We start from the raw sequence: 26,866 nt of genomic DNA, 5'->3' as shown, positions 1-26,866 counted from the left end.
CAGCCTACTGAGTGCCTGTGAGGGCCCCAAGAACTTACTGCACTAGGAGAGGGGCTGCACTCCAGGTCAGCAATGGCCCCTCTCTTTAACTGGAGGAGACAGTTGTGGTGGGTTGCCAGGCCACACATATGTGATGATAGACTGCTGGTGAGGGCAAATGCCTTGGACAGGTGTTTGCCATGCACTGCAGAGGATCGTTGAGCAGGCTGCGAGCAGTGCTAGGATCCCTGCTGCACATCTGGAGACTAGTGGTGGCTCCTTTGCAACAGGTGGCTACCGGCTGACAATTTGTGCCCCTGCTCCCTATAGTATCTGGTGCCTGAGGCCCACCTTCTAAGTAGCCAAACAGATCTTAGATTTTGGTTCAAAGACCTGGTGACTCCACAGGACCCCATCACTTTGTTTACCATTGTAAGTGCCCACAGAGTGCTGGCTGCTGCCCTCCTTCCCTTTCCTTTTGCCCCAACCCTAGGGACTCCTCTGAACCCTACAGCAATCAAACTACTACATTATAGAGACCGAGATGGGATCCTCCGATCGGCAGTGCAGACTGATCAGTACTAGAAAGATGATCAATGAATACTTGTCTTCCCTGTGTACATGCTGGCAGTCCAACACCATTAGTTCTTCTTTTAAAGAGTTCAAAGAAAATTGAGAGAGATGGGATTAATGTGTGTATTGTTTTTCCCTGCCACACTTGGGGTGGTGATGGGAAAGAAAGCTATTTTTTCCTTGCTTCAAAAGAAGCTTTGGACTGGGTGAAAAGCTGGGAGCATCTGTCATCTCTGCTAGATGCACCCAGCAAATGGCTGTGGTGCATGGCCCGGAGACAGTGAAGACTACCTTAGAGCAGGTTAAGAATGAGCCCTTCTGTTCCATGACCCTGTCCCAGTAGAAGGGCCCGGGAAGCAGGCACTGGGCTCTCCCAGTGGTGGCCACTTTTTAGGACCCATAGTCTCCCTCTTCTGACTCCTCCACTGTGGAATCAGACGGGGAGGACATCTCCTCTCTCCTCCTATATGACCTAGACCAGTGGTTCCCAACCTGTGATCCAGGGACCCCAGGGGATCTGCGACTGCTTAAAAAAATTAACTAACAGATTAATAAAGTGTATCTAAATAAAGTGGCTAAGTGCACAATTTGGAATTGGAGGCTAAAAATTAAATTAGTATCCTCAGATTGATTCGTGGGAGCAGCATCAAACAGAATATAATATAGACTATGTGTGGCTTCAATTGCATTGAGAAAAGCTCCAACCTTCCTGTTAATTTTCTTTCTATTGTTTGCATATTAAATAAAATGTGTTATAATTTGTGTATGTGTTTGATGGAATGCTTGGTACTGTATGTTTTTGTGTTTTTTTTTTTTTTTTTCCAAAACATCAACAATGTTTAGGCCACGGTCCCCGGCTTCCAGTAATGACGTATGGGGGTGGTGTTGGTGGGTGGGGGCTGGGTTCCAATAATGACTCAGTGGGGGTCTCTGGGTTCCAGTAAAGATAAAGTGGGGGTCCACATATGTCAAAAGGTTGGGAGCCACTGACCTAGACTCCCCACCAAGAATAACCCCACAAACTGTGGATGAGCTCTTTTGATAACTGCTACCAACTTGGGTCCCTCCTAGGAACCCCATAGTAGTCCCTACATTTCTGCCTCCCAATGATTGGTGGACCCCACACTTCCCCCTTGAAGTGGAGATGCACAGAGGGTGAGCCTCTCCCTTCTGAGCTTTATTTAGAAACCAAACCCCTACTCTAGATCATAGCTCCTACTCTCACTTTTTAAAAAGAAAATTGGGAGATGGGTTCATAGGTCCTTCTGGACCCCCTTGAGTTCCTTTGATGCTCAACCAATATGGGTCCCAACTGCATGGCGATGACTGCCACATCTCGTCCCAACATGGGGCCACCACCACAAAAAAACTCATCACCATGAGAGCTCTGGCCACTGCTACTCCAGCTGCCACTAGTTTGTAACACACACCCCACATTCCTACTGGAGGCATTTTAATACTGTTTGGACAGCTGGCAGTTTGCCTCCTGTTCCTTTTATTGCCTTTGCGTCACCTTACAGTTTGCACTTTTTTGGATATTGTTTTTATCAAGCTTGAGAGCGGACTTTAGGATAGGCATTTGGCCCTGTAATTTTTCTGTACCCCAATGACAATGGGTGGGAAAATCCTCATAGGGCCTATAAATGCATGTAGACTTTCACTGTTGCTTAGTTACAGATTTAAGTTACAAGATCTTCTCCTTAAGCACAAAGGGATCTCAATAGCACTCCTTCAGGAGACTTGTTTCACTTGGGTGGACAGCGAGAGATTTCAAAAGCATTGGAGCGGTCATGTATTAGCCACTAACTTCTCAGCATATGCCAGGGGACCACTTGTCTGGGTGAAACTAGGGATCCCATTTGATGTTTAACCCATTGATATAGATTTTGACAGCAGCTTTGCTCTACGAGTGGCCAAACTAGACTGAACTCCTATCATAATAGGTGGGATCTATGCCCCCAACTGATCAACACCTGTTTCTTAGGTGGCTCAACATTCCTGGCTAAATGGGCACACATTCCATGGTTATTTAGGGGGGGAGGAGGGACTTTCACAGCACCCTGGTCACTGCCTTAGATAGTTCATACCCCCCACTCCTAGGCTCCCCCATAGTTCACAGGGCACAAGCACTGGTCAGTTGCTTCCAATAATGACCCCTGCAAGATGCCTTGAACCAACATAATCCAGGATTTAAACTTTATTCATTATGTTCTTCAGATCACAATCTGTATGTGCGACTAGATAGAATAGTTTGTGTTTCTACGCTCAGTCTATCAGTTTGCGCCACAGATCACTGGGCTGGGAGCTTTGAGTTTAAATTCCTCTTGCTGATTCACCTTCCAAGGGGTAGACCCTCCTCACCTATTCCCACATGGCGACTGCAACCAAAGATCTTGGATACCTCTGCAAGGTATGTTTGCAGAGAAAATACTTGAGTATTTTGAGCATAATAGTGGGACAGGGCCTCCCTGATAGTAGAATGGAAGGCATTCCAGGTTGTGATTCGCGACCTGTGCATCCAGCCTGTGGGGGTGGACATACAATAATAGTGCAGGATCTCGCTAGAGTAGAGAAAGCATATATTACTACTGAAAGACAAATGGCAGAAGAACCATTACTAAAACATTCTTTGACCCAGTTACGTGAAGAGTAGGTGGTGCTGGTGAAGCTTCTTAGATTATTCTGCTTTTAAGTCTTGTATGCATTCTGAGGGGGACCTATGTTGCAGTCTCCTTACCTGAACAGCTAATAATGACACAAGGCAAGCTCCAATCATGACCCTGCAAGATACGAATGGGGAGTTACGATACTTGAAGTAGACAATTCCTATTTCATTCTCTAAATGTTATCAATCAGTAAATAGTCGGCCACTCTGACTACCCCCATAAACCCCCCCCCCCCCCAACCCTAGATTATAATTGGTGCTTCCTTGAGGACCTCTCCTTGCCCAGGTTAACTTAAGAACTACAAGAGGAAATATATGCTTCTATAACAGCCCAGATATTAAGGGAGCAATTATTGCATTAGCCCCTGCAGAAAACTCTGCATACCAATTGCCTCCAAGTCAAATTTTACAAGACTTATGATACCTCCTTGGCACCTAAACTGACTGGCATGTAGGAGGCCTCACTAGCTGAGTGGTGACTTCCCTCATCCTTCCGCTAGGTCACTGTGGTTTCATTTTTAAAAACCATGGAGAATCCACAGATCCGGCTTCTTACAGGCTCTTAGCCATTTTGAATACAGAATATAACATTCTTAGTAAAATTTTGGCTGACCCAAGGGTCTGTGTTCGGCCAAAGGGGCTGATGTCTGCTTCTATTTCAGTGCACAGACTGGGCAGGGTTGCCAACTTTCTGCCTTCCCTTTTTCTCTAGCCTTGGAGACCCTTGCTGTATGGCCCTGATCACTGAAAAGGGGTAGGCGGAATCCTGCTGTCTGATGGCACCCATGCCATTTTGCTTTTGGCAGACCACATACTCTCTTATTTAAAGGACCTGACATGGGACCACTCCACTGCGGCTTGATTACTTGCAGAATTCGGAGTGTGCTGTGACCTCAGAGTTAACTGGCAAAAATCCTGCTTATTTCTCTTAAGCCCTGCCGCTGCTTCACCACAAGTGGACTTGGGAGAGGGCCCTATCAAGTGACCAGATACTTCATTTTGATGCTTAGGCATGTGCCTATTTCATACTGAACAAGATCTTTTGAACACCAACCTTACGAAGGTGGTGACTGCCCTCAAGATCCAAGTGATCTTCAGGCAAACTCTCCCATTGTCTGTTATGGGCTGCGTAGCCATTTCAAAAATGGGGATACTGGCACAATTTTTATATTGTTTTACTAATCTCCCGATGTTCATTCCCTATATATATATATATATTTATTTTTAGTTCTGGATTTTGTATAACCCGAGCTTTCTTCGCACACTTCCTGCTAGAGGGTGACTGTATCGAATCTGCGCCTCCCAGTCAACTGAAGGGGGTTGGGTGTACCCACTTTTGAACACAGTTATTTAGCAGCGCATCTCCAATGACTGGCAGATTGGATCCAGGACAGTTTCTTGGGGAAATGAGTAGCACAGGACTACTTCTTGGACGGGTATGTATTCTAACTGTATTAATTCTGGGAAACAAGTCCTAAGGAGTCTGTTCATTGTTTTGCCAGGGGTGTGTTTTGACAAAGCATGTCCCCCATTGTGGGACAGTAATACACCTCCTTTGCCTCTGTAACCGACACCATATCTAGAAGAGACTGAACTGCACCATAATGACGTTAGAAGACTTCTTCCAAGTTGGGCAGCTCATGTTGTTTTCTGCCCTTAGGAAGCAATTTGACCTCCAAGATCTTTTTTGATATATGGGTCACTTCGACATACCTTACAAAATATATGATTAGTGGGAAGTAAAGGTCTCCTGTATCTTATGCAGTCCACTTGGAATGCTAAGGCAATACTTTGGCAGGCCAGCCATGACAAGTAATGTGAATCTGCTCAAGGAATGCCAGACTTGAACTAATATAATTTTACATATGTCACTGGGTTTACCTTTCCCCAGAATGTAACCACAGAATTTTCTCTACAACATCTGCCTCCTGCACCCGATGCGGAGCTGAGACAGTGGACTTACAACATGTTCTATGAGACTGTCCCCTATTTAAGTTGTACTATAAAGAAGTGATGCAATGACTGGCATAGGTCATTCCAGAGAATAGATAAGCAAGCAGGGCAAATGCCAAAGCAGCCACTCGCTTCATCGACCTAGCACTGGCACTTGGAAAAAGGGCCACTGCCACAAGTACCATGAAATGGAAAAATATGTAACCCACTCCTGTCCATCATGTCGTGGCATCTAACCCTGGTTGAGGTACCCAGTGATGTGTCCCCCTGAAGCTCCCCATTTGCTCTACTTTACAACACATATGTGGTCCAGGACCCTAAGCCCTACTTGACTCGCACCAGAGATACAGCAGGTTTTTGGGTACACGATGGCCTAACTGACACTGCCTTCTGATTTCTTTGACCTGTTGATGCTTTGCCTCCCATATTTTCTGCCCGCCTCATCTGAGGCTGCTTCAACTCTACACTTGTCCGTTCTTACTTGCTCACAAGCTTGACTTTTTCCAAAGTGTATTTTTTTTTGTTTCCAAGTCATTTGTTCATGATCTACTGTAGCCAGGTGAGAAGCTAACCCCCCCAGCTCTATAGTAACTTACTTGTCCAGCCACGCACAGGTACTTCTAATGAAAAACACTATGCCCTGTGTCAGTTCTTCACATGCTGACTGCAGTGTTTAACTATTGCCAGATGAGCATGATATGTAGAATAAACATATCTATTTTAAATAATGTAATGTCATTTATAATGAAAATGCCAATAAAAATGATTTTAAAAAAATGAATTTGGTGACACCATCACACAACCATTTCCACACTTCAAAACACCATCAGTCTATAAAATACAACCCATTTAAGCTTTCGTAAGTAAAAGAGGTGTGTGAATTAATGTTGCTTTAGTAGGGTTGGGTTGAGACGTGCTAAAGGTAACACTTTATCTTGTAAATTTCAGGTCTCTATATAGATCTCCTCCTCACTCCTCCTTCCCTTCTCACTCCTCCTTCTTACTCACTCCCCCCCCCCCCCCTCCATCCTCTTTCCCCTTTCTCTCCTCTCCCTCCTCCTGCCTCCCCCTTCGGCATGGTGAATGATTGTAAAAATCCAACTAAAAACCTGCATGTCTACAAGATGGTTAGTAATGCCCACTGGGACGTGTATGATCATTACATTAACACCTAGTTAAGCACTATAATGTACCTCCTTGTATGGGATAATGTGTATGTTTACAAAAACATACATTTGCCATAATATATCATTATTATAAAGCACTGGGGTACCTGGGTCAGTTTCTAAAGTGAGTCAATGCCTGTGATCAGTTCTGCACGAACATACTATATTGATGCATACATGAATTTGTACCAACTGCTCCCCTGTAAGATGTCAGCCGCCTTTGCCTCCTCATTGTTTCACCGATTGGCACTTCTGGTAGTCCTTTGTGTATGTTATGTATTTACTTGAGAATTATTTAATGACATTTGAAGTAATTGTGTATTATCTGTGAACTAGGCCAGATGGCTTGAACTTGTTGGATAATGTAACCATTGTGGAGCACTTTGATTAAAACTTCGCACCAGCAACTTCATGTGCACCTGCCTTCGAAATCACATGATTAATCTCTCTCTCTCTCTCACCTAAGCTAGATCACTAGTGTCCAAGGTCTAGAGCAAGCCCTATTACTGTGGACTACAAACTTAACTTTCATAGATTGATTACTTGAATGGCTGCAACCTAACTTGTCATAGGAACCTAACAAGCTGGACTGTGCAAATATTGTGTGAGAGTGTCCGCTAGCACCTAAGTTGGCACTTAACTGTATGATCCATCCTGAAGAAAGTTTTCCAGGAAGGAGTGCAGCTTGTGCTGCAAGTCACAGTGGCCTAGCTGCACAAACTAGTGCTTTCACAGAATCTTCCAAAAGTAACATTTCAATAAAGAGATGATTTGTTTGTTCTTGCTCTTGTGTTCTTGAGGTTTATAGGGCCCATGTCAGTTAGACTTCTCGTACTTTAGGGAGATGTGATTGCTACGCTGATTGAGTATTTGGAGGTGGCAACATCCGGGGCAGCAACAAATGCTCTGTTGGTGGAAGGGAATGTGTGCAGTGATCGAGTGTGGATGAATTAGGACAAGAGTCTGGTAAAGGGACAAGATTTTGTTTTCGCAAAAGTCATGCACTGCTGATAAGGTTGGTGATTAGTTTGGTAATTAAGTTTCCTCTTGCCCCGTTAAACAGTGCTCAGTTTTGAAGTTAATATTTGTTCAATTAATGACTGCAGACTTAGAGCATCTTCACATTGATGATGTTAAAGACCCTATTTTTACATCTATTATTCTAGTTGCCAGGAGGACGAGAATGTTACCAGTCATGGCAGCAGTTGTGACTTGTTTAGTCTTTTTACAGGGCAGAGCGACTTTGTAAGTGAAAGTCAACCCTGCCTTTCTGAAGTGGCCACTACATTTCATTTACACCGCTCATTTCAACTGCCAGCCTACTCTTATGCATCTGCATTCGTGTGGCACAGTAGAGAGACTGCACAGGCTGGACCCAACAAGAGGGTGCTTCATAGTAATTTTTCCAAGTCTAACAAGTGCAGTATTGACAGCCTTCTGTTTCATAAAGAAATGCTACTAGAGGCCTTGCTGTTACAAAAAGACAATTTTGAGATTGATGGTCATGTGCATCTGGGAATACTCTGAGGTCATTACCTCACTATTCACAAAATGTCTACATTATTAGCAGAATGTCTGCTGCTGGGTTTTCTAGAGAGTTGCCTCTGCAGGATATTTGCAAGGCGAGCACTTTGTCTTCTCTTTCTATAGTTGCAAAACATTTACTCCACTTGGATGGCATGGTTGAAATGATGTTTGGTAGAACAGTGGCTTGGCTTTACTTATTATGTTTATCTTTTGCTCCTCTGTCGAAATAGGTATTGGAGGATAATCTTGCAATGCTAATCTGCTGGAGGAATAGTATTCATTTGATTATAAAGTCCCTACTAGTCCTTGTTAAATTTACTGCCTGTAAAGTTGAACCCCCTCACCTCCTACGCACCCTTTGTTACCGATACTAGGGTAATGCAGATTACTGGTTCCCTTGAGAAAGGAGTAGTTGCTGGGGAAATCAGTAATTCTGGTACCAATTCTTCAGATAGTTTCTTTTTCAGCCAGCATTTTATCCGGAGATTTTGGCTGCTTTCAGCAGTCAGTGTCTGGGTGAAATGTGCCAGCTTTGCAGCAGATCCACAGACCTTGTAATTCTGGTGGGGCTGGCAGTACCCCATAGATTTAACTCATATTTGTGTACTTGCAATGTTGATTCGGATTGTTCTTAACTGAAGTTCTTTAAGGTACCGGTGAGGTTCTCCATCTTGTATGCCCACTCTGATATTTGGACAGCAGCTGACTGCCCATCAATTTAGGCGTATATTTACAGTTTAAATTTCCAACCAGTCAGGTTAAACTAGGTTTCCTATTTCCCTTTGCTGAGAAGGTGTAAATGTTTGTTTATAAAGGCATGCACATGCCTCAAAGAAATGTTTAATCCCTGAATTATTATTTTCTGGGTAGGGCATCTTTCCTGTGTTGTAGCTGAGAGTCCCTATATGACAAACAAATAGCGGGGGTATGGGTTGACCTAACATACATGTGGTCAGCATCCATGTGCAACCTTCCACTGAACATTTACACAGAAAAGATGTTTGTGATAGCCTGTAAGGAACATAAATGAAAGGTTACCATTCCAGTCTAGGATTTCAATATTGGAATAGCAAACATGCAAATAATTGCATATATTACCAGTCATTAAAAAAAATTATAGTAACCTACGAAGGAGGCTCGTGTACCCTGGCCTTAATTGATACTGGAGGCCTGTTGACATCGCCCAAGAAGTATCAATCTGATGCCATCAGCTAAGACATAGAGTGCAGGGTTGAGACCATATGTTCCCAAGAACTTTGGAATTTGGTCCTACTTTTCCCAAGGGTCACCAGGTGCAGTCCTGGGGAGCAATACATTGTGGGTTTTTTAAATCAAAATTTATATTGTTTTTTGCAATACAGGTAAGGAACAGGCAGTACAAAGCATGGTGTGCCCACAACATTGGTAACAGACAGTAAAAGCATTGGACGGTCCACATGCCATACATCTGTCAGGTTGTAGTAAGCCCACCTTCCTCAGATTTCCCCATGCTTGAAGGGACAGCCAATGGCCTTGTGGATAAACTTCCTCTTTTGCATACCAGTCCAACATAAAGCAACTATCCTTAATAGTAAGTGGTATAGCAGACTTCCAATGGCGAGCTATGCCCACAGTACCAGTGTTCACCAGAATGCTTTCCCCCTGATGCACTCCGCGTCTTCCAGGATGCCCAGCAGGGAACCAAGGGGGAAGCGGTCAATGGGTCTTTCTAGAATATCAGATAATGTAGTAAAGATGGAGAACCAATATGTTGTGATAACCGCACAAGACCACACCATGTGAATGAAGTCGCTAATGGCACCTGTGCAACTATAGCAAGCAGAGTTTGGGAGTGCGCCTATTCTCCATACCCATTGTAGGGTAAGTTATGAAGTATGTAGGTATTTTAATTGAATCCGGCATAGACGAGAGGAGATGACCAGTTCCCATGGAGCCATCCTGGCTTCTCTCCTATCGCTATTGTCTAGTGCGTCCAACCAGTTTTCCCATTTAGCCTGAAGGGCTCTAAAGGACCCTGTAGAATTAATGACTTGAGATATATTTTTGCGAGATGCCTCCACAGTCTAACGGTGCTATCAGGACTTTGGGTTTGAGAGAGCTATACTGGAGCCGTGCTTATCTGCAGTTGATAATGTGTGATGGAGTGACAAGTATCCGTCAAATTGGGTCTTGTGGAGGTGGAGCTTTCTTTTGAGAACCCAGAACATCTTCAGCTGTTAGCCCTCCCAGATATCCACCAGGTGGGAAATGCCTTTAAGGTCTCATAAGTCAAACCCGCCCAGAATGGGTCCCCTAGCTATCCAGCTATCCTATTACAGGGTAGTCATCTGCTTAAGCAGATGGTCCCAGCCAGTCCAACCGAGGCCCCTCTGCCAGCATAGGAGAGTTGCTCTGGTAGCTTCAGACAGAGAGTGACACATAGGGCTACCATATAGAAAGCACAGAATATAATGTTGGCCCACAAGTGAAATCTCCAAGCAGAAGACTGGGTCATCAGAGTCACTGTACATCCAGTCATTAATGGTTTGGAGTTACAAGGCCCAAAAGTACTAACATTAATAGTAATGTCTGACATTCCCATCTCACCATCGTAGGGCGATTGGTCACAGTTATGAAAGGCTGTTCTTGGAGTCTCCTTCACATGTAGGAAGGAATGTAAAGCACCATGTAAACTTGCGAACCAGGATTGAGGAACAAAATGAGGAAAATTCTGCAAGGTGTAAAGTAGCTACAGGAGGGCAGTCATACTAAAGAGTGCAACCTGGGCCAGGACGTTGTGCAAGAGGGCGGACTGTGTGGCTAGGTCCTGCTGAGTCAGATGAAGCAATTGTATAAGATTAAGACTCTATGTTAGTTTGGGCTCAATGGTGATGGCCATCCCTAAACAAGGGAAACTCAGCCTGCATATCAGGAAGCAATCTTGCCAATCACTGACTCCAACACAGGGACAAGGAGCAAAGTGTCCAGTTGACCACCAGCCTGATGCTTCTTCAAACAGTTGAAGCATCTGGAGGAGCCGGGCCCGGTTACACATGGTTGGCAGTGCAAAAGTAATCCATTATCTGCATATAATGCAGTGTAATCTTCTGGTCAGTTCACCCACTGGAAGCCCTACATCTGAGCGTCACATGGACCCAGATCACCAAGGGCTCAATCGCCTGGGTTAAATAGCCGTGGAGTGAGAGGACATCCTTCTCTGGTGCCCCTATGAATTCAGAAGTGGTGGACAGGACTCTGTTAACTCTACATTGCGCTTGCGGGCGAGCATAGACCACTTTAACAAAGGACAGGAAGTGGGGTCCAAATCACATATGGGAAAGAACCTGAAAGAGGAATCTCCAATCCAGAGAATTGAATGCCTTCTCAAAGTCAACGAACAGCAGTGCAGTAGGGTCTCCAGAGCTTCAGCAACGCTTCAGAGCAATGTGCACTCAACAAATAAAATGTCAGGTGCTGCAACAAATCATGAGGCAATACTGATCCTGGTGGATAAGAGACAACAGCAGTGGCAAAAAGTGGTTTGCAAATTTCCTTGTTGATGAAGGAGATTGGACTGTATTATGACCAGGCCTCCGGGAGCCGCTACGGTTTGTGAAGAAAACAGTGTTGACGAAGTACAGCTCGGGCAGAAAGTGGCCCTTGACCACAGCTTCTAAATAAAAATTGAGAAAATGAGGGGAAAGTAATTATAGGAATTTCTTGTAATAGTTGATCTGGAAGCTGTCAGGTCCTGGCATTTGCCTGCCTGCGGGTTGCCAACCGTATTGGTTAATTCTTCCATAGTCAAGGCTTGTTCAAGAGCTGCTCTGTCTGCCGCTGTCAAAGTTGCCAGTGGAATGTCAGCAATCAAAGAGTGAGTATCCTCGCATTTAGGGTGGTGGCGATGATTTTAGAGGGAGCCATAGTTGGAGGTGAAAGTGGCTCCAGTGGCTGTAGAGGTGTTAAGGCATTGTCCTAATGCGTTATGAATCGGGGTAAGTCTAGATGCCGCGTCGCATATCGCCAGCCTATATAAGAACTTCCCAGATTTGTCTCCCTATTCATTGACCCATCAAGTGGCGGCTATCTAACATTGCTTGGCCTCCTCCAGGCTCAGTTGGCTGAGAATTATCCTGCAAGTTTCTAATTGCTGTATGGAGTGGGCATCTCAAACAGGCAATAAAGGCATTCAAGAATTATGAGCTCTGTTTCCAGATCAGTATTACATTGAAGGTGAGCACAGGCATGTCCACGAAGAAATGCCTGGGCCCTTCCTCGTAGGACCACCTTGCCGCCAGCCACAAGGTCCCTTTGGGGTAAACTGACCTTGTGCTGAGATTGAAGTATGTGTGAAGCTCCTGAGATTCCAGCATGACAGGGGCATGGTAGAAATGCCCCAAGGTAGAATGCATGTGGCACCTACATTGGGAATATCTCTGACCGGGAGGAAGAAATAATCAATCCAGGACAGGGTACCATGAGTCACAGTGAGGTGAATGTGTTCATTCAGTCAGTCCCATGTGCCATGTCCTCTAGGTGTCACAGGGGTCCAGAGATTTTATCTATTCCACCAGCGGGAGGGAGGAGTGGGAGTGTCACCTTTGCCACTGTTATGTCTAGATTGAGGTCTATTGCAGCGTTAGTAACTGCTAATAATAGTAAGGCCTGGTTGGAGGTGAAAAATTACATTGCAGATGTGTCCCAAGGACATCTGTGGGTGTACAAGCTAAGCAAGTTGTAGAGCTTGACCTCAGGGAGACCCTCCAGCCAGACGTACATCCCTTCATCATCCAATACTGAATGAGGTACAGAGAGGTATAGGGATTTGTGGAGAAGGATAACTACTCCCCTGAATCCTCTGGTGAGCCCTGCATAGTAAACCCTCTCATAATCAAACTGGGCCAGAACCGAGCAGTGGATTCCAAGGAGGTGTGTCTCTTGAAGGGGGAGGGGTGGCACTTGACAAAGCGGAGCACCACATTTTGTTTAAGATGGTAATTTAGAGCTTTGATGTTCCAAGTCATTGTAGTGAACAGCAGTATCGATCTGTAGTGGTCAGGAAGGGACAGAAGTAAAGAGAATGTCGGGTGCATTAGGTTCCTCTTATCACTGAGGGAAAGTGACTATGATGAATCAGTGTTACAGTGGATGTAGTAGATGCATGTAGATGAGGGAAACAAGGAAAAAAACAAAACAACAAAATTGTGTAGTCAAACTGTCAGAACTCCTCCCCACCCTACCCTTCAAAACTGGAAGCATCCTTCGCCCAAACGCCCTCATAGGGGTGCTGAGTTATCGCCTTCCCTAGCCCACATAGTATAACAGAAAAGGATATCATGCTGCTGACCAAGCATATGTAAGACAGAAGTCAATATCAGAGTACATGTTCTTTTAGTTACCGTAATGACTTGAGTTGCCAGTGCATGGGCCCATTGACATGGCCTCAGTCCAGGCCTGGGGCTTGGGCTTCATCCAGGATTGAGCCCGGAGGAGCCTGGAGATCCTGCTAGAGGTGACAGGCCACCTGGCCAGAACCAACCTGATGAAGCATGTGACCGGTTCACCATGCAAAGCTTTTGTTTAACTTAGCCAAAGGCCTTTGGCTGTTTCTGGACCAGGCGAGTATAGTCCAGAAAAATTAGGATATGGCTGGCTTGAAAGGGTATGGGCCCATTCGATATTGGTCACCCAAGAACAGCGGGCTCCGTCTTTGTAATTGAGCATTTCGGCCACAATGGGTCGGGGGCTGCCCCAGAGATCTTGTAAGCAATGTGAGCTTCGCAATGCAGCTCTAGCCTTTAGAGAGACCCTGCATACTACATTGCATAGGTCCTGTCACAGAAGAGCAACATGCAGTGGCACCCATCTTGGTCCCAAGGGACACTTTGGAAGCTTGTATGGCTTGTATGATAGACTCTGTACTGTGGCATCTGAGAGCAACGAGGCTGGCGGAAGATCTGTGGCTGACTTAGACGCTTCAGCTGGAGAGGTGGTGTATTTTTCCATTTTCATTTGTGCTTGAGAAGAGAACAGAGTGAATCCTTGTCCATGGCGAATTTGCAAGTGGTTATCGTAGGCTGCAAAAAATAGATGGGGGTCTATGCAGTCTGCTTGCACCACAGGTCCGTGGGGTGCCCCAGGAGTCGCATAGGAGATCAGGGAGGTAATGGGGCCAGGTCAAGGGCCAACAAGTTCTAGGACAGGCCTTCCCCTCATGTAGACCCAGAAGAAATGCAAAGGGGAGAGGGGGAGCTGTGCGGGGACCCCGTGCAAGTCAGCGGTTGGTAAATCCTCCCAAAGATCCTTTGATCCTTTCGCCCTAGCAGGCCCTGCCCAACCCCATGCAGGCACAGTGATCCAGGTTGTCCTCGGCCTCTGCCATGGGTGGGGGGGGGCGCGCAAGTACAGCCTGGTGGAGCTCCACAAGCCCGGCAGAGAGGAGGTGGTGGGCGAGAATCTCAATGGGAGCTGTAAATGGCCTGTGTTGGAAGTTGGCTCTGTATATACTATCTCAATCTGAGAGATAGTGTGCACAGAGTCCAAGGGTTCCTCTTAGAGGTTGATATTGTCAAAATTAGATAATACTAATACTCTGTTTTGTTAGTCTGGTCGAGCAGTAGGCTTATCAGAGGGTAGTGTTGTGCATTTGTTGTACACACACAGGCAATAAATGAGGAACACACACTCAAGGACTTGACTCCAGACCAATAGGTTTTTATATAGAAAAATATATTTTCTTAACTTATTTTTAGAACCACAAGATTCAAATTTGAGGTAAGTACATAAAATGCAAGGAACTTCACACAGGTAAGTATAGAACTTTGATTTAAAACAGAAGTACACACAGTTTTGGTTACAATGGCAATAAGCTATTTTAAAAGTGGGCACTGCAAAAATCAACAGTTCCTGGGGGAGGTAAGTTTTGGTTAGTTTCTCAGGTAAGTAAAGCACTTTCACAGTTAGTCTCCTGGGCATAGGCAGCCCACCGTTGGGGGTTCAAGGCAACCCCAAAACCACAGCACCAGCAACACAGGGCAGGTCAGGTGCAGCGGTCAAAGGAGGGCCCAAAACACATAGGCGCCTATGGAGAACAGGGGTGCTTAGGTTCCGGTCTGCTAGCAGGTAAGTACCTGCGTCCTCGGGGAGCAGGCCAGGGGAGTTTTGTAGAGCACTGTGGGGGAGGGGGAGGGGGGGGAGACACAAGCACACAAAACTCACCCTCACCGGCACAGGGGCGGCTGGGTGCAGTGTGCAAAGTAGGCATCTGGCTTGCTATAGAAAACAATGGAGGGACCCAGGGGTCACTCTGCAATGCAGGCAGGGCACAGGGGGGCTGCTCGGGCCAGCCACTGACTGGGCTAGGATGGGGGCCGCCTGCTGGTCACACCTGCACTGGTAGGTGGTTCCTCTCGGTCCTGGGGGCTGCGGCTGCGGGTGCAGTGCTTGGTCCAGGAGTCAGGTTCCTTTATTACCAGGCAGTCGCGATCAGGGGGAAGCCTCTGGATTCTTTATGCAGGTGTTGTGGGGGTGCAGGGAGGTCGACTCAGGGTTTCCACGTCGTTGGAGTTGCCTGGGAGTCCTCTCTGCGGTGTTGGTTGTCCTGAACTCGAGCCGGAGGCATCGGGTGCAGAGTGTGAAGACTCCCGCTTCTGGAGAGAAGTGAGGCTCTTTTGAGTTGCTTCTTTGTTGCAGTTTTGTTGCTGTTTCTGGACAGAGCCGCTGTCCTCAGGAGGTTCTTGGTCCTTTAGGTGTAGGTCAGCTCTGAGTCCTCAGAGGTCGCTGGTCCCGCTGGATGCGTCGCTGTGCAGGTTCTTTGAGTCTCGAGACAGGCCGGTTGGGCTGGGGCCAAGTCAGTTGTCATCTCCGTCGTCTCTGTGGGGCTTTCAGATCATCAGTCCTTCTTGTTGTAGGGTGCAGGAATCTGATTTCCTAGGTTCAGGGTCGCCCCTAAATACTGATCTTAGGGGTGTGTTTAGGTCTCGGGGCAGTAGCCAATGCCTACTGTCCTTGAGGGTGGCTGCACCATCCTTGTGTCTCCTCCCTGAGGGGAGGGGGGCACATCCCTATTCCTATTGGGGGACTCCTCCAAAACCAAGGTGGAGGATTTCTAAAGGCAGGGGTTTCCTCAGCGCATGGCACCTTAGGGGCTGTCTTGACTGGTAGGTGACTCCTCCTTGTTTTTCTCATTAGCTCCTCTGGACTTTCCGCCAAAAGTGGGGGTTGTGTCCGGAGGGGCGGGCATCTCCTCTAGCTGGGATGCCGTGGGGCGCTATAACAGGCATGAGCCTTTGAGGCTCACCGCCAGGTGTTACAGTTCCTGCAGGGGGAGGTGAGAAGCACCTCCACCCAGTGTAGGCTTTGTTCCTGGCCACAGAGTGACAAAGGCACCCACCCCCTGTGGCCATAAACTCGTCATGTTGTGGCAGGCTAACAGGGACTGGTCAGCCTAACACTAGGAATCGGACTGGCATGCAGGAGGCACCTCTAAGATGCCCTCTGTGTGCATTTTGCAATAAATCCCACACTGGCCTCAGTGTGCATTTATTGTGCTGGGACGTTTGATACCAAACTTCCCAGATTTCAGTGTAGCCATTATGGAACTGTGGAGTTCGTAACTGACAGACTCCCAGACCACATACTCTTTATGGCTACACTGCACTTAGAATGTCTAAGGTTTGGCTTAGACACTGTAGGGGCATAGTGCGCATGCAACTATGCCCTCACCTGTGGTATAGTGCACCCTGCCCTAGGGCTGTAAGGCCTGCTAGAGGGGTGACGTATGTCAAAGGCAGTGGGTTGAGGGCATGGCACCCTGAGGGGAGTGCCATGTCGACTTAGTCAATTTCTCCCCACCGGCACACACAAGCTGTGAGGCATGTGCTGAGTGAGGGGTCTCCAGGGTGGCATAATACATGCTGCAGCCCTTAGAGACCTTCCCTAGCCACAGGGCCCTTAGTACCAGGTGGTACCAGTTACAAGGGACTTATCTGTGCCAGGGTTGTGCCAATTGTGGAGACAAAGGTACAGTTTAGGGAAAGTACACTGGTGCTGGGGCATGGTTAACAGGGTCGCAGCACACTTTCAGTCATAACTGTCATCAACAAAAGGCAAAGGTTTGGGGGTAACCATGTCAAGGGAGGCATTTCCCTACAGCCTGCTTCAGTGCAGCCGCAGAGGCCACAGAGTGCAATGGAGCGGGGAGGCAGTCTTTGTAGGTCGCCATAGTTGCAGCAACACCCAGGTCCACAATCTGAAGCCACGGGGAAAGAAGGAGGTCAGCAATGACAATATGCCCCATGGGGTAATGTGAGGGGGTGGGGGGTGCAGGCCCCCTACCGGTCCACAGGAGCCTGGCAGTGACTTCCCATGCTTTTTACGGGTAACAGGGACTGGCTGATCAGGCTGGCTTGCCATCTTGGGGTCTGCAGTCAGCTGCGGGTTGGAAAGTTGGGGGGGGGGAGGAATCTGGTGTTACGAATCTGCTTCTGGGCATGGGATGGGGTTAGTTCTGAGGAGTCTGGAGGCCCTGCTCAGCCCCAGTCACACAGGAGGCCAGCAGTAGGATGGGTGCCGATGTGGTGTTCTGGTGCGGGAGCTCTTTAGAGACTGTCTGCCGTCTTGGGTGGTCAGCACTAGATTTGCTTTTTATGGCCTTCAGGGTGTTACTTGGATTAGGGGCCCTTTAAAAACATTGCCAAAAAGTGAAAATATAAGAGAAACATCTAGGGACCTGAGTAAATCTCATTAACAGAAGAGTCAGTTGAGGACTTTAATGTTTACATTTACACGATATTGAAAAGCCCTAAAGATACTTCAGAGTGGGTCTCCTACCCTCTTGTCATCCAATAATTTTTGACTGCCAGGTTCACCACTGTTTCTACTTTGCCAGCTGTCTGAAAAGGCACTCTAGATTGTGAATAAAATGTTACCATGCAATGACCAGAGCTTTGGTTACCTCCTTCTATAAAAGTTACAAACGTGTTCCCTAGACTAATGTGTTTATCGGAACAGAAAATGGTGCATTTATAACGTATCGAATGTTTTAGGTACAGCATTTTTTTTTTTTACGCGCCCAATCCTGTACATCTCTTTCTGGCAGGCATGACGTTTCTTCATTGTTTAGGAGATGCAAGTTCCGTTTCTCTTCATTGACGGTATAACTAGGTTTACTCCACATATTTCCTGAATTGAACTTGTGTTGGTAAACCTGTTTCAGAAATGCCTAAGAGGTTGAAGTAAAAACAAAAATATAAATATAAAGGCACAAAGCAGTGGCACGCTATAGGATAGGACATTAGTCTGCTTCGAGGCACAGGCGTAGTAGGCTGACTGAATCTATAAATGAAAACCACAGGCTGTTAAGTTCACACATAGATTTATTGCAATTTTCAGCTTTGATCGGGTCTGTTGCAATGTAAAAGCCCACAGTTAAAACCACCAAGTGCTATGATGCTCCATGTAGCTCACCTCACAAATATCCCACTTGCCCAAGAGACAACCATGAAACCCTTTTAGCTTCTACCTCATCACTATTCCCAGGCACATGAATCACAACATTTCCCATCAAACTAGGATAAAAGACAGGATACCTCAGTGGGCATTTCTTGTTTTCATCGAGTTTACAAAGGAAGCAGTTGTACTTTATATAAAGAATATTTAATTAATGACAATACACACATTCTGTTTACATGTCCCAGTGAAAGTTCATAACCTATACCATATGAGGAATCTGCTGACCAGCCATATTTACATTGTTTAATTCTAGTTTACGTGCATCAAGAAAGGACGATTCAACTTCATTCACAGAGGAACCGCTTTCCCGCAGAAGAGCAAACTACAGATTATCTGAGCAGGAGTTACATGAGATGTCTGAAAACCTCTCACGCAAGTTAACTGAACTGGATTTGGTATGCAGATTTTTACAGTGACTTGTGAAATCCTTTGCTTTTTTTTGTTACCATACTTAACATCTTACTTAAATGTTTGACTGGCAATTACAGATCATCTGCAGAGTCATTTTATAGTTTGCTTGACTCTATAAATCATACAGTAGTGTACATTCTGCTTCAAACTTACTTTTCAACAAAGAGTTTTAAATTAATATCAACAAAGAGTTTTAAATAGCTTGAAACCAGACATGCAGTTTAGAACACTCAGTCAATGTTGGAAATTGGGTTACTGGTTGAGGGGTGCAAAACCCTACTCAAGCAGCCCACGGAATCCTATTTAAAATGAAACACAAGCAAACCCTAAATTAACCTGTGCTCAACCCTATGATAGCTTTGGCACAAAAGCACTCAGACTTAAATTAGAAGCAATGTGTAAAGTACACTTTGGCAGCAGAGCTGCAGGACAGTCCTTTAAGCAGAGCAGCACAGCAATCCTTCGTCTTCCACAGCTCATGAGGTGTACTGCAGGGAGGGGTCTGAGGGTTCACAATTTAAACCTGGTGCCCACTCCAAAGGAGGAGAAGCTTCTAGAGTCCTTCCCCCTACTGAGGTGTCAGGAATTTACTGCTTCCCTGCCCTGGCTGCAGTCAATGCTATGTTGTCTTATGTTGTGTTATGATAGCCTATGTTATCTTATGCTATGCTATGTTGTGTTATATTGTGTTATGTTATGCTATGTTGTGTTATGTTATGCTATGTTGTGTTTACTTTATTCACACCCGACAGCCAACACGTTTTTTTGTCAAAAATAACTTTATCAAGGCTATTTTCAAATGATCAAATCCAAAGTGTCACTCCGCTTTACGTCAGTATACACATATGTAAGGAAATGCCTCCTTGGCATGGTTACCCCCTGACTTTTTGCCTTTGCTGATGCTAAGTTTTGATTTGAAAGTGTGCTGAGGCCTGCTAACCAGGCCCCAGCACCAGTGTTCTTTCCCTAACCTGTACTTTTGTTTCCACAATTGGCACACCCTGGCATCCAGGTAAGTCCCTTGTAACTGGTACCCCTGGTACCAAGGGCCCTGATGCCAGGGAAGGTCTCTAAGGGCTGCAGCATATCTTATGCCACCCTGGGGACCCCTCACTCAGCACAGACACACTGCTTGCCAGCTTGTGTGTGCTGGTGAGGACAAAACGAGTAAGTCGACATAGCACTCCCCTCAGGGTGCCATGCCAACCTCACACTGCCTATGCAGTATAGATAAGTCACCCCTCTAGCAGGCCTTACAGCCCTAAGGCAGGGTGCACTATACCATAGGTGAGGGCACCAGTGCATGAGCACTGTGCCCCTACAGTGTCTAAGCAAAACCTTAGACATTGTAAGTGCAGGGTAGCCGTAAGAGTATATGGTCTGGGAGTCTGTCATGCACGAACTCCACAGCACCATAATGGCTACACTGAAAACTGGGAAGTTTGGTATAAAATTTCTCAGCACAATAAATGCACACTGATGCCAGTGTACATTTTATTGTAACCTACACCCCAGAGGGCACCTTAGAGGGCCCCCTGAAACCTTAACCAACTACCCGTGTAGGCTGACTGGTTTTAGCAGCCTGCCACACTCGAGACCTGTTGCTGGCCACATGGGGAGAGTGCCTTTGTCAATCTGTGGCTAGTAACAAAGCCTGTACTGGGTGGAGATGCTTATCACCTCCCCCTTGCAGGAACTGTAACACCTGGCGGTGAGCCTCAAAGGCTCACCCCCTTTGTTACAGCACCCCAAGGCATTCCAGCTAGTGGAGTTGCCCACCCCCTCCGGCCACGGCCCCACTTTTGGCGGCAAGGCCGGAGGAGAAAATGAGAAAAACAAGGAGTCGTCACTCGAGTCAGGACAACCCCTAAGGCAACCTGAGCTGAGGTGACTCTTACTTTTAGAAATCCTCCATCTTGCAGATGGAGGATTCCCCCAATAGGGATAGGAATGTGACCCCCCCTCCCCTTGGGAGGAGGCACAAAGAGGGTGTAGCCACCCTCAGGGCTAGTAGCCATTGGCTACTGCCCTCCCAGACCTAAAAACACCCCTAAATTCTGTATTTAGGGGCTCCCCTGAACCTAGGAACTCAGATTCCTGCAACCTAAGAAGAAGAGGACTGCTAAGCTGAAAAACCCTGCAGAGAAGACGGAGACACCAACTGCTTTGGCCCCAGCTCTACCGGCCTGTCTCCCCACTTCTAAAGACACTGCTCCAGCGAAGCTTTCCCCAGGGACCAGCAACCTCTGAATCCTCAGAGGACTGCCCTGCTCTAGAAGGACCAAGAAACTCCAGAGGACAGCGGCCCTGTTCACCCAAGACTGCAACTTTGTTTCAAAGGAGCAACTTTAAAACAACTGCGTTTCCCGCCGGAAGCGTGAGACTTGCTACTCTGCACCCGACGCCCCCGGCTCGACATGTGGAGAACAAACACTTCAGGGAGGACTCCCCGGTGACTGCAAGACCGTGAGTAGCCAGAGTTGCCCCCCCCCCCCTGGGCCCCCACAGCGACGCCTGCAGAGGGAATCCCGAGGCTCCCCCTGACCGCGACTGCCTGCTCTCAGATCCCGACGCCTGGTAAAGACTCTGCACCCGCAGCCCCCAGGACCTGAAGGATCCGAACTCCAGTGCAGGAGTGACCCCCAGGAGGCCCTCTCCCTTGCCCAGGTGGTGGCTACCCCAAGGAGCCCCCCCCCCCCTTGCCTGCCTGCATCGCTGAAGAAACCCCTTGGTCTCCCATTGATTTCAATTACAAACCCAACGCTTGTTTGCACACTGCACCCGGCCGCCCCCGCGCTGCTGAGGGTGTACTTTCTGTGTGGACTTGTGTCCCCCCCGGTGCCCTACAAAACCCCCCTGGTCTGCCCTCCGAAGACGCGGGTACTTACCTGCTGGCAGACTGGAACCGGGGCACCCCCTTCTCCATTGAAGCCTATGTGTTTTGGGCACCACTTTGATCTCTGCACCTGACCGGCCCTGAGCTGCTGGTGTGGTAACTTTGGGGTTGCTCTGAACCCCCAACGGTGGGCTACTTTGGACCCAAACTTGAACCCCATAGGTGGTTTACTTACCTGCAAGAACTAACAAACTCTTACTCCCCCTAGGAACTGTGAAAATTGCACTGTCTAGTTTTAAAATAGCTTTATGTGATTTATGTGAAAAGTATAAATGCTATTTTGATTATTCAAAGTTCCTAAAGTACCTACCTGCAATACCTTTCATTTGAAGTATTACATGTAAAATGTGAACCTGTGGTTCTTAAAATAAACTAAGAAAATATATTTTTCTATACCTACCTGCAATACCTTTCATTTGAAGTATTACATGTACAATTTGAACCTGTGGTTCTTAAAATAAACTAAGAAAATATATTTTTCTATACAAAAACTTATTGGCCTGGAATTGTCTTTGAGCGTGTGTTCCTCATTTATTGCTTGTGTATGTACAACAAATGCTTAACACTACTCCTTGGATAAGCCTACTGCTCGACCACACTACCACAAAATAGAGCATTAGTATTATCTCTTTTTGCCACTATCTTACCTCTAAGGGGAACCCTTGGACTCTGTGCATACTATTCCTTACTTTGACATAGTGCATACAGAGCCAACTTTCTACAACATAGAATCGGTAATTTCCTCAAAAAACGAGTCCAACCATTAAATTCTAATATTTTGCCACCAGAGAAACAGTGTGGTGTATCCAGAGTTTTGAAGCAGTGGCCATGATAAGCCTAGTAATCGTGTGCCGGTTTGCTACTCAAGTTTCATCTCATTTCTTTGGACCCATTGATGGCAAAATATTAGAATTAAATGGTTGGACTTGTTTGATAAAGTCATTTTTGATGAAACACGTGTTTGCTGCCGGGTGTGAATAAATTGAATACGAAGAATTGTATTGGAATAAGAAACAGATTGAAATTTCGCAATAAAAGAAGATTTTGAAGCACAATGCGGACTGGTCAGAGATACACATGACCTTATGATCGTTTGTTGCTAACTGAGTGCTGTGGTTGTGTTGTTCATATATATCATGTATTTGTGAATACATGTTTCTGCCTTTGGGTAGCAAGTAGTCGACTACATAGCACCATTGGTAGATGTACCAAAATATAGTTTGTTCTACCCCATACTGCTGGACACTTACGGAATGTGCATTTTTTTTCACCATTGCTACCCTTTGTTGAAAGACGTTTGCTATATTGGGTTATATCATGCTATGCTATGCTATGTTGTGTTATACTATGTTATGTTGGGCTATGTTATGTTGTGTTGCTATGCTATAATGTGCTATGTTATGCTATGCTGTATTATGCTATGCTATATTATGCTATGCAATGTTCTGTTAGATTGTGTTATGTAATTCTATGCTTTCTGTACGCTGAAGGGACAGGAGACTCAATCCTCAAAGCTAGGATGGCATAAACACCAAGCAGCTGGCACTTAATTTTTTGTTTATTTTGTGAACCTCTTTAACCCCTTCGCTGCCAGACCTTTTCTCCCCTCAGGTGCCAGGCCTTCTTTTAGCTATTTGAAGCAGTTCACACGTAGACCCTCAAATCTTTATGCCCACATAAGCTACCTACACCAAATTTTTGGTCATTGTTTTCCAACATCCTAGGGATTCTAGAGGTACCCCGAGTTTGTGGGTTCCCCTGAAGGAGACCCAAAAATTAGTCAAAATACCGTGAACATTTTGTTGGTTTTAAAAAATAAATAAAGGGACAAGGGGGCTTCAGGAGAAGGCTTGTGTTTTTCCCTGAAAATGGCATCAACAAAGGATTTGGGGTGCTAAAATCACCAGCTTCCCGGCTTTCAGGAACAGGCAGACTTGAATCAGAAGTCCAAATTTTTCTTACAATTTTGATATATTACTGGGACATACCCCATTTTTATGGTTTTTGTGCTTTCAGCCTCCTTCCAGTTAATGACAGAAATGGGTGTGAAACCATTGCTGGATCCCAGTTAGCTAAACGTTTCTGAAAAGTAGACAGAATTCTGAATTCAGCAATGGGTAATTTGTGTAGATGCTGCAAGGGTTTCCTACAGAAAATAACAGCTGAAATAAAGAAAAATATAGAAATTAAGGTGAAAGAAACAGCCATTTCTCAGTCAGCACCTAGGGAAACCTACTAAATTTGTGTATTTTTGAAAACTAGACACCTAGGGGAATCCAGATGGGGTGACTTGTGAGGCTCTCACCAGGTTCTGTTACCCAGAATCCTTTGCAAACCTCAAAATGTGGCCAAAAAAAAAAACACCTTTTCCTCACATTTCGGTGACTGAAAGTTCTGGAATCTGAGAGGAGCCACAAATTTCCTTCCACCCAGCGTTCTCCCAAGTCTTCCGATAAAAATTATACCTCACTTGTGTGGGTAGGCCTATTGCCCGCCACAGGAAATGCCCCAAAACACAACATGGACACATCACATTTTCCCAAAGAAAACAGGTGTTTTTTGCAAAGTGCCTACCTGTGGATTTTGGCCTCTAGCTCAGCCGGCACCTAGGGAAACTTACCAAACCTATGCATGTTTGAAGACTAGAGACCTAGGGGAATCCAAGATGGGGTGGCTTGTGGGGCTCTCACCAGGTTCTGTTACCCAGAATCCTTTGCAAACCTCAAAATGTGGCCATAAAAAAACCTTTTTCCTCACATTTCGGTGACAGAAAGTTCTGGAATCTTAGTGGAGCCACAAATTTCCTTCCACCCAGCGTTCCCCCAAGTCTTCCGATTAAAAATGGTACCTCACTTGTGTGGGTAGGCCTATTGCCCGCCACAGGAAATGCCCCAAAACACTATCTGGACACATCAAAATTATCAAATACAAAACTACCTGTTTTTGCGGGGGTGGGGGGCGTTGGGGGAACCTGCGTTTTTGGTCCTGGGCTCAGCAGCCATCTAGGGAAATCTACCAAATGCAGACATTTCTGAAAACTAGACACCCGAGGGAGTCCAGGAAGGTGTGACTTGCGTGGATCCCCCAATGTTTTCTTACCCAGAACCCTCAGAAAACCTCAAATTTAGCTAAAAATAATCACATTTCTGTGTGGGATCACTGCACCGGGACAAATTTCCTATCACCCAACGTTCCCGTCAGTCTCCTGGTAAAAATGATACCTCACTTGTGTAGGTGGGCCAAGTGCTTGTGACAGGGAAGAGCAAAAAACATGTCGAAATTGAAGGGCAACCAAAGTGGGTCCAAAAGGGCAGTTTGGAAAAAAAAATGTTAGGCTGACAAGTGCAGCAGAATTTGTATCGGTATAGATGAGACAATGCTGGGTGGTAGGAACTTTGTGGATTCCTGCAGATTCCAGAAGGTTCCATCACAAAAATGAGGGAAAAATTAGTGCTTTCCAGCAAAGTTGCAGGTTTGCAGGGCATTGTGGGTAAGGAAATGGTGCAGGGTGCATGCTAAGCACACTACTCTGGAATCAACCAGATGTTTAGTTTTCAGATGTGTCTAGGTCTTGTAGATTTTTCTACATGGCAGTGTCCCAAAGTAAACAAAATGCAGCCCTCACCATTCTAAGTGGGACGATTTTGAGAGTTGCCAAGCTCTCATGGCCCAAATGTAAAACAAAAAACAAAAGTAATCAAACGTCCTCTTGCTTGCCATTGGATAAGACGTTTTAGTGTGTGGGGAGAGCTGAAAGACTCTTAGCCCCTTCAGTTTGGGTGGGGGTGGAGGGGGGGAATAACCAGGCCCATACTGGTTAGTAGCCACCACCCCACTATTTTTTTTTTTTTTTTATTCCCTGGCATCTAGTAAACTTACTGTCCCCCCCGGGGTGCGGATCGGGGGTAATCGCCCAATCTGCCCACTGGTGGGAAGAACAACTTTGGCCCCATTTATTTGGGGTGGGGGAATGGCCATACCCCCAACCTCTTATTTTGGGGGAAAAAAAAAATCTTCCCTGGTGGCAGATGGGCCTTCCAAAAATAGGCCAATCTGCCCCCAAGGGGGGCAGTTATGGCCAACAGTAATGTGCCCTGATGGGGATCGACCCTTGCCCAAGGGGCTGCCCCCCAAACAAAACACACACCTACACACACACACACACACCAATCCATGGTGTCTAGAGGTTTGTGCCCCCCTTGAGGGCAGATTGGCCTAATTATATTAGGCTGATCTGCCTCGGGGGGAGGGGGCAGAAAAGACCTACAAATATTTTGCCCCCATGGGGAGTGGCCCTTGCCAAAGGGGCTTGCTCCCCTTGTGCGTTAGTATAAAAAAATAAAACAAATAAAATCCCTGGTGTCTTGTGGTTTCTGCCCCCGGGGATGGCAGAAATGGCCTAAAAATAATCGCATCACAATCGGGCTGCAGAAATTCTTTGTCTCTCCCGCCCCACCTCCTGCTAGGAAGAGAAATGCAAAAGCGTGCTTCCAGCGCGATCTGAGGTGACCTCTGATGAGGTCAGCATGCGATTTGTGCACTGACGTCATCAGACGTCACTGGGGGTTGGGTGTGAAAGGGGAAGCGATTCCCCTTTCATCCCTGACGGGGGTGGGTCCCACGGTGGTAGTGGTAGCGCTTCCCCTGTGGGGTCTGGTGCAGGATGAGGTGGTCTCGTCCCAGGCACGCGGGAACCGTGTGTGAGGACGAGATCACCTCGTCCAAGGCACCAAAGGGGTTAACGCGCTCGAGATCCCGCCACGGGCGGTATACAAGGGGCGCAACAGCATTAAAAATGTACTGAATAAAGAGGCTTATATAATTTTCACGAGGATTGAAGGACAGTAAAAGCAGTGCTTTGTATCTGTACAAAATATTCTGAATAAACAGGTAGGGTTTATATAACGAGTTCACACTGTGAGCTGATTGCTCTGTTTGCAGCATGACCGCCCGAGAAGCGGCAAGACGAAAGAAAAAGGAATAGTGCGCCCACGCTGAAGTTTATTGGCAATTGTGCAATTATCCATGTAACGGGGCAGTCTGCAAGGCGTGACAAAAACAGCCTTATGGCGGTACACACACAAAGCATTTACCAGTGACCTCAAGTGAGTTATAAAAGGCATGCCCACAAAAGAGTGAAAGTGATGGGCATGAGATGGACATGGTTGAAAGCCCACAGTACAAGTCAAAGTGCTTGCACGCTTG

At 46.3% G+C, this 26,866-nt stretch overlaps 1 protein-coding gene across 1 annotated transcript in view; it reads left to right on the top strand.

The window, feature by feature from the left end:
* Positions 1-26,866, top strand: part of CEP95 (centrosomal protein 95) — a 410,650-nt gene that overhangs the window by 220,936 nt on the left and 162,848 nt on the right. Inside the window, exon 12 of the mRNA XM_069199921.1 lies at positions 18,608-18,749. Within this exon, the coding sequence (XP_069056022.1) occupies positions 18,608-18,749 (142 nt within the window). The remainder of the gene's footprint in view (positions 1-18,607; positions 18,750-26,866) is intronic.

This window comes from Pleurodeles waltl, chromosome 7 (genome assembly GCF_031143425.1).
Source record: "Pleurodeles waltl isolate 20211129_DDA chromosome 7, aPleWal1.hap1.20221129, whole genome shotgun sequence".
NCBI classification, from domain to species: Eukaryota; Metazoa; Chordata; class Amphibia; order Caudata; family Salamandridae; genus Pleurodeles; species Pleurodeles waltl.
This window is presented reverse-complemented; position numbering and strand designations above follow the sequence as displayed.